We start from the raw sequence: 16,030 nt of genomic DNA on the forward strand, positions 1-16,030 counted from the left end.
AAGAAAAGGAAAACATAGGGGATTTGTATTTCCCAGTACTGGCATCATATGGTTGGGTTTACCTAATTTGGAAGAGCCATTTCAGACAGCCATGCACCAGAGCTGTCTTCCAGCTGGACATGCTTGTACTAAACTGCGTGCATCTTTATGTGGGTTTCCTAATGGCTCCAGACAGAGTCCATTCACAGCAGTTCAAGTGGTTTGGGTTGCAGAGATTCCCTCTGAACATGCCCCTTGATCGCAGCCCAGGGATACATACGTGGGTGCCTTGTTCCCGTCTGTCCGATTAATGGGCATATGCTCCCAGCCTTCGGAGGAGCACAGCTAGTAGCCCCAAGCTGGAGGTTGTTCGCTTCAGATTTCATTAACTTTCTGCTTCATTATTCCTTCCTTTCAACCAGTTAGAGCCACGAATTGCTTTTCTCTAAACTTACCCTAATTATCAGGGGTCCCAGCCCTGTAAATCAGTACACTGCAGAGCTGTCTTAAACTGGCCTGGGAGACCCTGTCCTCATCGGTCCTGACAACTGTAAGCTACTGTTCCCTCACACTGTTTAACTCAGACCACATTGGGAAACCACCTCTTCCCCTCTTGCCGGCAGAGGTTTGCATCCGTCTGGTTTAAATCTACTGTCATGTGCTCTCTTGCTGATTTGTATTAGCCTGAATATTAACTTTGATGATTTTTGTTGTTGTTGTTGTTGTTGTTGTTGTTGTTTTTTACCCTTTTTTCTTGAAAAGCATCTCTATTCAGCAACTGCATATTGTTAAAGTAATTCCTGAGCCTCCATGAGTCAGGAGCTTTAAAGTTTTATTAGCCCCATAAAAAGTCTTCACAAATGAAATGATAAGTGTGCATTTTGACAATGCAAATTTGTTAGGGGCTGTTGGTGAGTGGAAGGAATTTGGGGTTGAAACTTCAGTTGGCAGGGAGCAAGGATCCCAGCATCTTCCTTCAACCCCTACCCCTTCTCTAGACCAAGAAATGCATTTCATTTCAGAAAAGCATGCCAGTATTCTTTATGAAAATCAACTGTTAAACAGATTTGTAAATTTACATTCACAAAAACAGCAAATGACCAGGAGAAGTGTGTGTCTTTGGAGATTTTATTTTGTGCCAACAGAATACCCTTTCATGTGGTCAAAGAAAAACCTTGGAGTTATTTCAGCATTTTATATGCAAGTTGTGAATTCTATCACTGCCTTTGATGCACTTTGAATACATGGAGTCAAGGAAAACCAAATAGGTGTGTATATATATATATATATATATATGTACATTTTTACATTCAGGCAAAATTACAGAGCTAAATTACAAAAATTATTTTTAATGCAAATTTAAGAATATGCCATTTTTGAGAGAACAGGCAGTTAGTGCAACACATTTTGTTAGCATAAAGATTTGTGTTTGTTACACATGTTCAGCACTAGCAGACACAAAACCCTTGCTTTCTGCAAGTAGTAAAAATCCCATTCATTGAATTTACCAGTTATAAAGAAACAGTAAAAAGGAAGGTAAAATTGTGTGGTTCTGATGATGACTGCTTCAATAAAGTCCAAGAGTAACAGACATTTTGGGGAAACCACTATACTAGCTGTCTAGCTTTCCCCCCATGTGATTTCAACAAGTTTTCTTCTCAGTGTATTTTTCTGTCAATAGAAAATATGCTTTCTTTTTCTTTTCTTGTGCATCTGAACTCATATGTACTGCAGAGAGAAGCAAGACTGAGCATCGTGAAAACCCTTGAAGAGTTTGACTTTGGCCATGCTGAAAAATGTGTCAGGATAAACTCTGTGTCCAGTGGCCTTGCAGAAGAAGATCTAGAGGTGATTTTGCAGTCCAAGACTCTTCCTTCAAGCATGATGCTGCCAAAGGTTGAAAATGTTGAGGAAATAAGATGGGTGAGTACCAACAACACAGTAGCTTTTGACTGAAGCTGTTGGGCCAAGTTCACCAGGTGCAGAGATGAATTACTGTGAGTTAAGAGGAAGGCTGCAAATACCATATGATGTTGCTGCTCGTCTGAGGTAACTGGGCAGTGCATCCACTTAAATGTGTGTGTGACGTACTGTATAAAGAGCAAATATGGAACACGTTTATAAAGAAAACCAGGTGTATTTCTCCCACAGTTGACAAAGAACCAGTATGGCTGTCAGATTATATTATCAAAAGTAGAAGGGTAAGTGCCTGACTCTTCTCAGACTACCCTAACAAGCAAAATTGTCTGCCCAAGAGCCTTAGTTATGTGCATTGCAAGCAGGAGATGGGAAACCATGTTAGCAACATATGAAAAAATGGGTTGGGGGGAAGGTCACTCCTTGGGGCAACTGGAGGAACAAACAGGAAGCTTTTAACTAGTGTTTTTAATTAGCACAGATATTATTTCCTGAACAGTTCTCTACTTCTTCCTTTTTAATTGCTGACAGGTGTGTTTGTGTTTCACAACTGACTTTTCAGCCAATAAAAACCTGAAATGTAAATGGTTGGCATGTCAAATTACTTAAGAAAACTTTGAAATAGGCCTAATTATGCTGTAATTGTTTTAATTGTCAAAAAAGAGGGATACTTGTTTGAATACACCATTATTGCTGTAACACACCAGTAAAGGAATAATGCTTAATTATTCACTTTGTATATTTGCAAACCACTAGCTAAGCAACTAGTAAGTGTGCAAGCTGTGATGCAAGGCAGGCAGGCGTGTGAGGATCTATTTTAATCTCAGCACCTAACCTTGATCAAACCATGGAGCTGGGCCTGAACGCACAAGGGAGCACAGCCCCGTTCTCCGGGTGCGTGACGGACCCCGTCCGTTCCATGGCGCTGCCCCTTCGGCCTCCACCACTCGCCATGGAAGGTTTGCCATCCCCTTCCACCAACGGGTAATTAAATTAACCAGAGTGCACCTCTCAGGGTTTACAGCCGTGTAAGTGTTAGACAGAACTTGTCAGTGATGAATATTCATGATACCAAAATGGCAGAGCCCTCGCTGCCACCAAGTAGGTTTTGCAGGGAGATGAGATGCCAGGGCTCTTTGTGCCCTCATCCTCTTCTGCTTTCCCTGTCACTAAGTTTCATTTCCATCATGGAAAACAAGCCAACCCCAGAAGCTTCTGCCTCATTGTCCTTCTTTTGCTTCGCTCCCCCTTTGCCCAACCTTTGCACACAAAGAACATACTCTGCCTAACACCGCTGCCTTCTTTTCCCAATCCTCAAAAAATTCACTCCAGCATGATTTTTCAGCCTCCCAGAAGCTGTTTCTTTCCCCCCACGCACACCCGCTCCCCCCCTTCATTTTTATTTATGTGCAGCAGAAAACCTGGAGGCTGATGCACAACTAAAAGATGGGCTTACTTGTTTTCTTTTGTGTGAGAATCTCTTGCTTTCCTTTTGTCCCTAGTGTGGGTACTTGTTTGACTGGCATGGCTTATTGGACTATAACAAGCGTAACTCTCCCTCCTTTGTGGCGGGACAATTCTCCCACAAATCCCGACCAGTGTGCATTCTTCCCGACACACTATTGGGTGTGCACTGGAATTGAAAGAATTGCTGAGGCCTTGCTACTTCATCCCCTCCCCAAGCTTTGTGGGGTTTTTTTCTCCTCCGCCTTCTTCTTTTTTTTTCCCCTTTCTCCCTGAAATGAACACTTTACCGGGCCGGAAACATTTAATCGTCTCCTTTTGAAAAAAAAAAAATTAATTGAAACTTCTCCACTCGTTACCTTTTGTATTGGTGCTTATTGCAAATCTTTTACAAGGGAGAGAAAGGGAGGCAATATTTAATTAAATGTGCTTTTTTTTTGCTTTACCTTCAAAACAAAAGATAGCAAAAATTCCAGGAGTGTAACTTTTAAAATATTTTAAAATAAACAAGAATTCTACTATTTAACTTGCACCTAAAATATACACACATTAGCACTTTTTACTTTTTTTCTCTTAAAAAACTAAAAATCAGGTAAGAGTCTTAAGAAGATAAACTGATACTATTATATTACCTCATTTTCTTCATTTGCGTGGGTGAACTTTACTGTTTTCTGTCACTGTAGTAACCTGCCATACTGTACAGAGTGAATTGAATTGATTTTTTTCCTCCTTGCACATTTTTGAGTAGAATTCTCCTCACTAAAGAAAAGTTACCAAGAGGGCCATGGTGATGATGCAGAGCAGAGATGGGAGGGCAGAATTCTTCATCGGAGAAAGCTGTGATTTATTTTGGCCTAATTGTAAAGTTACTGAAAATTGCTGGAAACCGTTTTTTTTTTCAAGATCTGGGTGATTAGATTTTCCTTCTTTTGGGGAGGGGTGGTGGGGGGAAGCTAAAAGGGGAAATAACACCTCTAATCCAGCTTCTGGTAAATAGGCTGCCAGCTTTTAAAATGAGTTTCCTTTCTATTAGTCAGAATATTATGCTAAGCCTTAAGCATTAGTTTTTTATGTTGCCATAGCAGCCTTATTCCTGCAGGGTTGTGACCTGCGATGATTACAGTACAAAGCTTATAGGGTCTTGAAACCCCCTTTGAAGATGAAAAGTCTTTGATGGTTTATATTTATGCAAATCTCTTAGATATGATTTACCCAACTGAGACTGAATGGAGAGATGATTAAAATTCCCTTTCCTTTGATATCCATTAATAGTTGAATATTCCTTAAATTTAAACTATATGCATATGTGATTTTTGTCTTTATTTACTAACATTTTTTCAGTACCTGCAATATGTTTATCTTGACGCAAATTACTTGATCTGGACAGACATAATACATTTACAATATAGGGCTGAAGGTTTTCCCCCCTCCTTTTTTTTTTTTTTTTTTTTCCCTTTTGAAAGGGGAAAAAAATCTGTGCAAGAGCTTTTGTATGTTTCCAGATGATAGATTTTGGAATTTGGGCTACCCCACTGGCAGCTCAGAGCTAGCTGTGAACTGGTCTCATGGAAAAAATTGGCAAGCTTTGGTCTTCAAAGAATTAAACTTCCTTTTTAAGGCCTTCCTAGGTAAGCTAAAAAATTATGAAGAAAAGCCTATTGAACAAAAGGGTAACGGTGCCGTAATGAATAATACGGATGCCACTTAGAAGGCTGGGGAGCGCTTCCACTGATGGCAGTGCTGGACCTGAAACAAAACTGGACCTCAGGTACAGCAGCACTTCATTGTTTTCCAGAGCCCACAGATTTGCATTTCACTAAGCCAGGGTGAGAGGTGCTAAGCTTGGATTTTTTTTTTTTTATTTTTTTTTCCTTGCAAACCAGCCTCCAAATTTAGAAATGTATGGGAATGCTGCAGTTTCAAATCACAGGCCTTGTTAAAAGCTATTCTAATTTTTTTAGTTGTCAGGTTTTGGGGTGGGTAGGGGTGTTTGTTACAGTCAGGTGAATATTTGCCATGTTTTGTATACATGTAGACTGTCTTTTTTTCCCTCTGATAGCTCATTCTGTATAGTTTTAGTTTTCAGACAAATTCTTGCATCACCTAAAAGGCCGAACACTTGTAGAACCAATGAATTTTATCCCCTTTGTGGAAACTGCAATGGGCTTGCTGAATTTTAAGGTAAGAAAGTCTTGAAGTGTTCATAATTTGCCATCTCAGCAAATTAGGATAAGCAGAATTCTCCTCAGTCTGTCCCTGATTTCACTAAGGAAAAGAGGTTAAAAAATACAAAACATATTGTTCAATCCCCAAAAACATTTGAACTCTGATGTTTGCATTGTAAAGGCCTTCATAAATTCAAAGTATTTGAATTTATGTTCCAGACAGTTCCAGACAGTCCACAACAAATATCAAAACCTCTCTTCATTCCTGTTACTGTTTTGAGCGCACTTGGAGTGGAAAAGGGCCTCTCCAAAGATTTGGAATACTCAATGTTGCAGACAGATGCAACTTTTGTATAACACTTAGTTTGAAATAAGGGTTAATAATAATTTCACTATTGCTAAACTTGCTTCTTTATAATAGTTTCTACTAATAACATTAAAACCAAATTCCATGTTATCATTTCTTTGTATGATGGAGTGTTTAATGCTAAAATTAGAAACAGAATTAACTTTGAAAATACCTGAAAAACATGCTCATTTTTTAGGGTAATTTCAGATCAAATCTAATTTATTAATTTCATTTTAATATAAATCACTCCCCAACCCTTACTACTGAGTCCAGGTTTTTCAGAATGGCAAGGAAATGTGATAATGAAACAGAAGGGCTCATGCATGCGCAAGGAACTCTGCGTTCCCCTCCCAAGCTCTAAGGGAAAAGTTTCAGACCAGCTGAGGACACACAGATCAGAAGTACTTCCAGAAGTACCTCACAGGCAGCCTGATCGTTTGATACAGCCATTTATCTTACAGCACACACTAACCTATCTGTGAGCATGATAAAGCCATATCCAAATGGACATGCTCCTGTCCGGTGTGCAAACACAGAATTAGATCATATATTAAACCATTCAGGTTTTTCTTCACCTACAGTATTTTATAGTGGAGGTTTAATGTTGCAGTTGCTGATGCTGGCAGGAGAGTTCCTTTTTAAAGCACACTCTGTTACAGAATAATTCTGTGTCCCACCAGCTGCCATAGAGGAACACCCATTAGTAGAGCTGGTAATTGCTTGTCTTTCTCCATGTACCTTAGCCTTAAAAAATACTAATATTATCCAAAATCAATATAAAATAGCAATACTACTCTCCTCATAAAAAAGCTACAGCAGCAAAATTGTTTTACTTTTATTTTAATGCTTTTTTCTGCAGCACTTGTTACATTTTTAACTTCCTTAGCTTAATTTTAGTTATATGTAGCCAGAGACTTTAAATTGGCAATCCTTCTACCTTGTAAGGAACTTAAAATAATTGCAAACCATTCATATTATTTATTTCATAAAAGAGTTTCTGATCTTTATTTCTATTTCTCATGCAGAGAATATTGCTTGTCAAACTAATCACATTTAATACTTTTTGTTTGGTGTTAAGCAATATTTGCCAAATGATTTTTTTTTCATATTGCAACATAAATATCTGAAGAACTGGTCACAGTAACACCTGGGGCATAATGTAAAGCAGAAGGTGGGGAACCTGTTATTGATGTCCAGTATTTGCTATCTGGGTGCTTAGGGAAAGCAAAATACTTTTTCTCTTTTGCTGAGTCATTTTAAAGCACTGGGCATTGTCGAGCACCTGCAGTGGCTTTGCTTAATAGGAGCAATATTCTCGGAAGGATTTTGGTAACTCTCAGTTGCTGTAATAGCTTCTGTAGTCTCTCTGCATCCTGCATTTCTGTAGACACTGATATTCTGTTCTGTTCTCATTTGAAGGCTGTCTGTGAAGAAGCACTGAGAACAGGATCCCAGGTTGGCTTTCATTTGGATGCAGTTGTCTTTGGAGGAGAGGATTTCCGTGCCAGCATAGGTTGTTACTTGTCTCTTTACTATAAATGTTTATGTATGGCATTTGCTTTGGAGAAGTCTGTGAAATTTCTGACAGCAATAATTAATGATGCTTGAATCTGCATTTTCCATTTTCATTTTACTCCTTAATGTCTTTTCAGTACAGAATATACCACTGGCAATTTAAAACATGGTCCTTGTGTTACAGGGCACTGAGATTTTCTTGTGCTTTTTGCCAGTCAATACTAAAAGTTAATGAAAAAAAAAAAAAAAAAAAAAAACAGACAGACAAAAAAACCCTCACCCTGCTGAGTCACTGAAATAAATTTAAAATATTGTATACATAAGCATTCACATGCTTTTTAGAACTACATTTGAAAGTCCTAAAATTCTGGTGTCCACCACTTCTTTACATACAACTGTCACTCAGGCTTTTGACATCAAGCACAAATACACTACTGCTACATTTTGCTTTCATAAATTTATTTTAAAGATGTCATATGTCAATACAGCCACATATTCACATGAAAGCACTATTAGTCTTCCTAAAAAATAAAAAGTGCTTCACTATTTCTTTTATAAGAGGGCACTTAGCTTCTGATTTACAGACAAAAGCACAGAGCTATGAACTTCTACATTAAGAATAAGTATGTTAATGCAAAAATCAGCATTGCTTTATTTAAATATTCTTTACAGACTGAAAATGTCTATCTAAATAGTTACCTTATGGTTATTATTGTTGTTATTATTTTTTTCCCACCAGCCTTCACATGAGTACATTGCTTAGCAGATAGCCTGTGAGCACATGAAGTCTCATGAATACTTTTGCTTCTTCTCAGAAGTCATCTACCATCAATTTTTCATTCAAATATTAAAGCTTAAATATTCAGCTTAGGACATCAGTTGTGACAAGAATCAGAACCAAGGAAAGTGCAATTCTATTCTCAGTGTGAATTTTTTAACCATTTAGTTGGACCCAGTATATCAATTTGCGTAAAGCTTCTCTTGCTGCAATGCTTTTCACTGTACATGCAGTAAATAGTAAACTCAAATAATTACTTTCATTTTAGCCAAGTCAGCAGTCCTTACCAGACAAAGCTTTCACTGACTTCAGGCTTTCAACTTCTGATTTAAATTAAATCAAAATCTGAATTTATAAGTTAGTCTCTAGAGGGATGTTTCTTTTTATTTTTGCTAAAGCGGCTTTCCTTTTTTTTTTCAGAATAGTATAATTTTGACTCTACAGTATAGCCTTACATCCCTTTTCTGTTTTCTGAATCAGTTAAATAGAATCTTGAAGTTTCCCTCGTTTCTTAACATAAGAAATCTTTAAAACAGAAAGATTTAAAACACTCTTGTCAGCTTTTCTTTGTTCTCGTTATTTTCTTAGGTGCAACAAGCAGTAAGGAAACTCATGATATTCTATATGCCAGGCAAAAAATAATAGTCACAGCAAAGGCATTTGGCCTTCAAGCAGTAGACCTTGTTTACATTGATTTCCATGATGAAGATGGGCTCCGCAGGCAATCGAGGGAAGGCGCCTCAATGGGATTCACCGGTACGACTTTCTGCCGACGTCTCAAAAGAATGTGGATCTTGTTCATTTTAAATAGGTTGCTATGTTTACTGTCACTTAGACAAATAACTTGATTTTTGTTTCAGGTAATTTATTGAAAAACTCATTGGTATCAATCTCTTCTTCTTCACATTTTTTGCCTGAAAAGTCACAGGCTGCTTTTTGAAACCGTATGCCATGAAGCGTGTTTTGAGGAGAAGTTGGGGTAGAGGCTGTGCAGTGATTCCTCCCTTCACAGAGCACAGGAAAGGCAATCCTGTACTCTGCAATGGCTCCTCCACACCTGGAGCCCTCTCTCTTTGTTTGAACAACAGCAGCAGTTTAAAAATACTTTTTAGGAAAAAAAATTGAGAAGTAAATCTCATATGCTAGCTGCTAGGGGAAAATTTTTCTCATTGTTTTCTTTGGTTTGTTTTGCATCTCCTGACTTTTCCCCCAGTAAGTGCTGATGACACCTATGGGTGTTGGCAGACAGCAAGAGCAGCAGGCTCCTTGCCCCACAGTCCTGTAATGCAGCCTGTTACCCCGTGATTGGTGTACCAGGTCACTCGGACATCTTGTTGTGACAGTACAGCCACCAAAGATTGGGGGGTTGCAATAGAAAGAAGCCATTTGACACAGCATGAGATAATTCTAACACTCAGGACAAACACCACATTATTTTTCTCTGACCATCATCCAGGATACACATATGAGAACAGTACATCTCTTAGGTTTCTGTTACCAAAAACATGGATCCTAGCAATGCCACCCAGCAAACTTTGGTTTTACAGTTAGCTGTATATAATATTTTAAAGCACCAAACAAAAATAAGTGCCATTTTAAGTGACCTTGGCATGTCAGTGAAAGAATAGCAATCGATGCTTTTCAGCACCTTGATTTAAAAAGTCTGCTTTACTGTCTGTTGAGCTTTGGCATTTGCAAGCCCAAGTCTCATTTTGGAGCTGAAATAGTTAGTTCCTCACAGCTACATTATCCACGGCCGTGTGGACTTCCACCCTTCCCTCGGCTGCCTTTGAAGTTGGGAAAATAAAGAGAGCTGCTGAATGGTAGCACCTGCTGACGGCTACCTAGTCTCAACCAATGCTTCCTAACTTAAGGAAAGGCTTGATTTTTGAAAAAAAATAAACATCTGAACCTCCTGTTGACAGAAGATGGAGTTGCAGGTGCCTAGAACCTTTAAGAGCACTCTTTTTGAACACTTTATGTGCATTTAAATGCTTAACTGAAGCTGTCAATTTAGGAAATTTAGAAATGTTCCGCATAACCAATGCTGATGATGATTTGGACTCCACTGGCTTTATGGTGGAAGTTGTCTGACCTTAGAACAGGGTCCAGACATAAAACAAATAAAAAGGTAACGTAGCAATTTAGGGTGTAAAATTACTTTCTATCTTGGCTGTACGTGTGTCATACTTGTCTTTGCATACACAAGTAAGGATCTGTGAAAAGTACAGATTTTATTAAGGTGCTCTCACAGCACCTGCCCTTTGCCTCCTGCCTTTCTGCAGCTATCATTAACACATTTCCAAAATCCAGCAAACAACCTGACAATCAGTCCAACTGTAATTAGAGATGAGGCAATACTGACTCTACTGATTTGGTGGGGGAAAAAAATTAAAATCTTTTTGATCTAAAACAAAACAGCATTTTTCACTTTCTTCTGAAAAAAGGAAAAAATATTTCAGGTCAATCTAAAATACTTCACTTGTTCTTTTTCTTTTTTGTGCTCAGTTTATCTAATATTTTTATAATCTTTCTTGCTTGTTTTGATTAAAATAAAATCTAATTTCAAAACTGATAGCAAAATCATCTTTTTCCAAACCTATGCGAGTGGGTTTTTCCAAATCTATGTAAGTGAAACATTTTAACATTTCCAATTTCACATTCATCACAGAAAATTACAAATGGGCCTCAGCTTAATCCATGACCTTGTATAAAGCAGAAGTATGCACATTGTATTTGCCACTGACAGTCCTCTGATAATGTGAAAGTACTGAAATGTCAATCTAATAACAAATTCAAAAGGTGCAATTCTTCTAATTTTTAAATATAAGATCCCTCCCTGCTACTTTTTAAATAAAAAATCAAAATCATTGAAATCAACAGAACTGAAATTAGCATAGTCTGAGCGTTCATAGCTGGAACATTTATTTGCATGAACAGGGCTGAACTCACCACCCTCAAAAGCAATGTAAATCCAAAATATTTAGCAAAGTTGTATTGCCCTTAATGTAACCAAATAGTTTCCCTCAGGATTAAACGAGCAAAATAATATAATGAAGAACTTACCAGGTATTTCAATATTATTGCAAACCTCACTGCTTATTGCAGCCAAGTTTTCTTTTCCAATTATCTTAAAATTAGCCTGATTTTCCTTCAGTGGGTGTATAAACATAAAATCAAATGTTTTCAAATGTAAGCCAGCCAAATTAATAGTCCTTTCATATGTGTATTTATAAAAGAATATATATATCCATAGACATCCATCAAGATGTTTTACACTGCCAGTACCTTTGGACTTTAAATCAGTGTGTTGCCTATATAAATGGGCATAGTTTTAAGAATGTTTATGTAAAAAATTAGGTAAACCTTGCTATAAGCTTTAACAGCTGACTTAGTCATTATAAAAGTCCTATGCTACATGCTGAGAAAGCAGATATAAACACAGAACAGTCTAGGTGTCCTCTCTTTTTCAGTCTTTTGTAGAAGACTAAAATGACACCATCATACAGTTACCTAAAAGACTTGACAAGTATTGATTTAAAACACAATATATCAAGTGGTACTGGAAAAAGGATTTCGTGGTCATAAATTTTAATGTCTTGCAATTTTGCACTCTCTCAGTAACTTGTCAATAACAACAATTCTGTTAAAAATATTTACTTTGTTCCTGAATGGCACTGTGTCTGTTATACAGTTATTTGGATAAGTAGTCTGTGACCAAAATCAACCAAGTGCTATAAATCAAAACTTAGATTATATTCTCCCTAAATTGTTCAGTAGTGTTTTAATGATTAAAAGTATAATTTGCTACTATAGATATCTTTATTAAAAGCATGTCTTTTTACAGAAATGTTTTACATTTTAAAAAATCATATCTATGTTTTTTTTTATTTTCTTATCATTAGAGATTTACTTCAAATATAATTTAAAATATGCACAACATTTTTTCAAAAAATTTAGCTCTTAAAAGGATTTTTTAAAAAATTCTTGTACACACTTCAGTTTTGAGTTAATTATTTAGCCGTGGAGAATTTGTTGTATTACAAATTAGGAACATCATCAGCTTATTAATTATGACATTTTATTAAAATTACTAAAAAACCTCTGAGTACACTTAAGATAAAACACATTATTTTAAAAAAAGTATTTGTATAATTTCTTTCAAAAATTATAATTCTTAATGAGGTTTAAACTTTTACTTATATTTAAGGTATTTTTTAAATAGTTGTGATATTGAAATTTCAAAGTAATATTTGTATGCCTGTAAAGTCATAAACGAAACATTGTTTAAGAAGAAATAAAATTGAGCTACTTATGGCATTTTAGAAAAGGAATGTAGCAACACTAAAGGACTACTATTTCTTTGCTCATTTAATTAAGTGGAGTTTCTTTGTACTCAAGGTTATCACTCAGACCCACTGCAGCCTGATGAAAGTAATCCCAGGGATTTTTTACAGTGGTTATTTCATGAAAAATCGGTGTGTTCCTGCGCTCAAGCATGAGACTTCTCAGATCCAGTGATGGGCTGATTCCTAAAGTACAGCTGGCTTAATGGCAGTAAGAACACGGGAGCAGACCCCGTTGTGCAGGGAACCTCCTTAGGTCCTGACACTTCCAACTTGTCCTGGCAAAGTGCAAAAATCTCGCTCACGCACGAGGCTGCCGCGGCGGCGGGGCTGTGGGACCCTCGGGCTGCAGGGCACTGCTCACTTGCTGGCAGATTTGCAGGATCAGGCTCATCCCTCTAACTGATTTTGTTATCTGGCACTGAGCAAAGTCATTTCTTCCAAAGGAAGCTGGGAGTTACGGGAGCCTCCCTTTATTAATGCACTTTAAAAGCAAACCACAGAAATCCCACCAGTCTGTGAAATTCCCATATAAATGATCCAATAACGTCAAGCACTGCACTTTTTAAAGTGTCAGACAAATTAGACATGTATTTGTTTTAAGGTAGCTAAATTCAATCACAGATTAAAACTGATTATGTGGCTGTCTATTCACGTTTGAAAATCTCTAGTGAAAAAGACAACATCTATTTTTATTTTCTGAACTTATGTTTATACAAGAAAGGATTAAAAAAACTGCTTCATAAAGCCTCAGGGCACTGCTGGTGGTTGTTTGCTATACGAGTGACTAAATAAATATTGCAGCCTACCTGCAACTACCAATAGATGCAGTAACAACAGTTTAAACAACATTGAGGATTATTTGATGCTAAGCCAATACTGAGAATTTAGGGAATGATGCTTCGGGTACTGATAATTTTTCAGCCCTACTCTTGCCATCTTCTTCAGATCTCATTTTCTGAACACACTTTAATACAACTTACTTAAGAGTGGCTGGAGCTGTTACTTATATAGTCAAATTCAAAATGCATTATACTTAATTGTTATTGACTGCCCAAGACAAATAATTGCACCTGAAATGACTGAGAGATGTATGGATCAAAATGGGGAGGGAGGAGAAAGAATCGTGAGTTCTTTCAAACTATACTGAATGCAAGCATAGCACAAGGTATTCTTACTTTTTAAAAAATCTGTCACAAAGCTATCTGCCTGCCTTCCAGTTTTAAAAATAAAAGAAACCAAGTAAAATAATTAGTTAGAGAGCAAGAAAGTCTGCAAGACATATGAGAGCCTCAAGTGGTTGGAACATTTTGCTTGAACATCTGTTTGTCGATGCATGATTCTGGTGTTATTAATCTTCTTTGTAGGTAAGCAGGTGATTCACCCCAACCAAATTGCTGTTGTCCAAGAACAGTTCTCTCCGAGCCCTGAAAAAATAAAGTGGGCGCAAGAACTGATTTCTGCTTTTGAGGAACATCAGCGAATAGGCAAGGTAAATATTTTCTTAATATGCCATAGTGGAACCAAATTTGAATAATATTTAAGATTCTGTTAGGAAGCTTGGTGATGGCTCTTTGCTTTTATTTTACGAAGTGCTGTAACTAAGAGTATTGCTTGTGAAATCTGTCTCTGGATACTGCCTATTATAAATTTATCACTTCCCAATATATTTAGAAATAGAATGGCTATCTTTTCCTTCCTCCCCATTTTAACTTTAATTCTTGGAGTACCTGCAAACATCTACAGCATCGGAGAATTAAAACTGTGTTACTATCAGACGAAAATATTTGCAACCAAAAGTCAGGTAGCCTGGCAGAGGACTCAGATTGCTTGCACAGATATCATTTATGGAAAGAAACAAATGCATTAGGAAGCCTTTGGTTTCTAAAAGAAATCTCTGAATTGGTAGACCTGTTTCACTTTTGGGGGTTTGATCCCTCAAACATGTCCAGTAGTAATTGAATGTACTTTTGAGTGAAACTGCTTGCAGATTGAGGTTCTTAATCATTAAAAATGGGAATGTTTTATGTGCATTTGTACCAATTGCTGGACCTGAATTTTGGATAGAGGAGAAAGCAAATTAACACTAGAATATGATTGTTCCTAATTTAGTGCATCATTGAGTCTCACGTTTCCTGCTCTGTGGGTTTCTGCTATGTAAATATTGCAGTGGTGATGCACAATCTGTCTCCACTTTGTGCCAGTAATACTTAAATTAGGGGTCGCCTGAAGGAAGATTTTATGCTAGTTGCAGCATTGTCAGTTAATTATCTTAAAGGTTATTTGCTATAATCCAGTTTGCCTCTTTTTGAAAGAAAAAAAAAAAGTTGCAGCCAAACATGTTTATCTTAGTCTTAGCCAAGCCTGGGCTAGTTAAAAAGGAAAGTCCCAATGTCAGAATGGGGAGTGCAGGTGAGTGGGAATGGTTCACAAGTGCTTGTGTGGCATTCAAGACAAATCCCTCCGGTCAAAAAGTTCCTTGTAAGACTGTGCATAGGGTCTCACTTTCACTGGTGCCATACAAATGTTTCCTGCACATTTTTTCCACTTTCTAGTGTGCTAGAAAAAAATGGGATGTCTGCCTTCCCTGTTCCCCTGCATTCCTGATGCTATGGATGTCGTGCATTAAAAATGCTGCAAAGGTCAAAATAGAAGTTATGCTTTCTTCTCAGAGTTAAAGTGTGACAAGGTATTTGCTATTGCTCTGCCCTTCTCCTTGCTGGGCTATTGCATCCCCTTTGTGGTACCTGGCTATTTCCACTCCAGCCATGACTATGCTGTTTGGGTGCTGTCCAGAGCAGTGATTTCAGGGTCACTATTAGGATGCTGTATGCCTGGATCTCTTTGTTCTCTCCACCTCAATTTTGAAATGTAGCTCTTTTCGTGCAAACTATATAGAAATAAAAAATATTTGACTGCTTCTGCCCATTGTTCCGATTTACAAGGCTTGGCTCCCTTACAAAAGGCATTGTTACAAACATACTGCTGGTACAAATGTGTAGGCAGGTAGGTACATGCAGCAAGAAAAAAGTCAAACTACTTACTCAGACAAATATTTTTTATGATGTGCTTAATACTATTCATTCAGCTGAATTTAGTGTCATAACCTCGTCTAAGGAACACCCCTGTCATATGAGCAGTCGACTAGAAGACTGGACCAAATTTAACTCTAGTCTCAGTATCACACAACCATTAAGCCAAACATGTTAAATATTGACTAATTTAATGTTGGGCAAGTGTTAGTATATAAATTTCTTTTGAAACTGCTATTTTACTGACATAATGCTGAGGTTTTTTGTTTATGTCAGCCATTCAAGGGGGGTTTATTTGGGTTTGGGTGATTTTTTTTCTCTTCATTAATGCTTTTAAAATATGTTATAAGCTTCTTTTATCAGCTGCAAGAGCAAATTTGCTGGGGGTTTGTAGTGCAGGCTATTTTTTTAACCAACCAGCTTGCACACTTCATATATTTTTGCATGTAGCCATCTATCAATAAAAAAGAACTGGCAGGTTAATA

The 16,030-nt window shown here is 37.3% G+C and overlaps 1 protein-coding gene and 1 long non-coding RNA gene across 5 annotated transcripts in view; one reads left to right on the forward strand and one right to left on the reverse strand.

Annotated features, from left to right (window-relative positions):
• Positions 1 to 16,030, forward strand: part of CLYBL (citramalyl-CoA lyase) — a 164,476-nt gene that overhangs the window by 134,532 nt on the left and 13,914 nt on the right. For all 4 annotated transcript variants that reach the window (XM_021530260.2, XM_021530259.2, XM_077781499.1 and 1 more), the window contains exons 3-7: positions 1,714 to 1,902; positions 5,440 to 5,541; positions 7,294 to 7,387; positions 8,756 to 8,923; positions 13,881 to 14,005. In XM_021530260.2, the coding sequence (XP_021385935.1) occupies positions 1,714 to 1,902; positions 5,440 to 5,541; positions 7,294 to 7,387; positions 8,756 to 8,923; positions 13,881 to 14,005 (678 nt within the window). The remainder of the gene's footprint in view (positions 1 to 1,713; positions 1,903 to 5,439; positions 5,542 to 7,293; positions 7,388 to 8,755; positions 8,924 to 13,880; positions 14,006 to 16,030) is intronic.
• The window catches only part of LOC110470546 (uncharacterized), a 75,934-nt gene that overhangs the window by 18,854 nt on the left and 41,050 nt on the right, over positions 1 to 16,030 (reverse strand). The gene's annotated exons all lie outside the window — the stretch shown is intronic.

Source organism: Lonchura striata, chromosome 2 (genome assembly GCF_046129695.1).
Source record: "Lonchura striata isolate bLonStr1 chromosome 2, bLonStr1.mat, whole genome shotgun sequence".
Taxonomy (NCBI): Eukaryota; Metazoa; Chordata; class Aves; order Passeriformes; family Estrildidae; genus Lonchura; species Lonchura striata.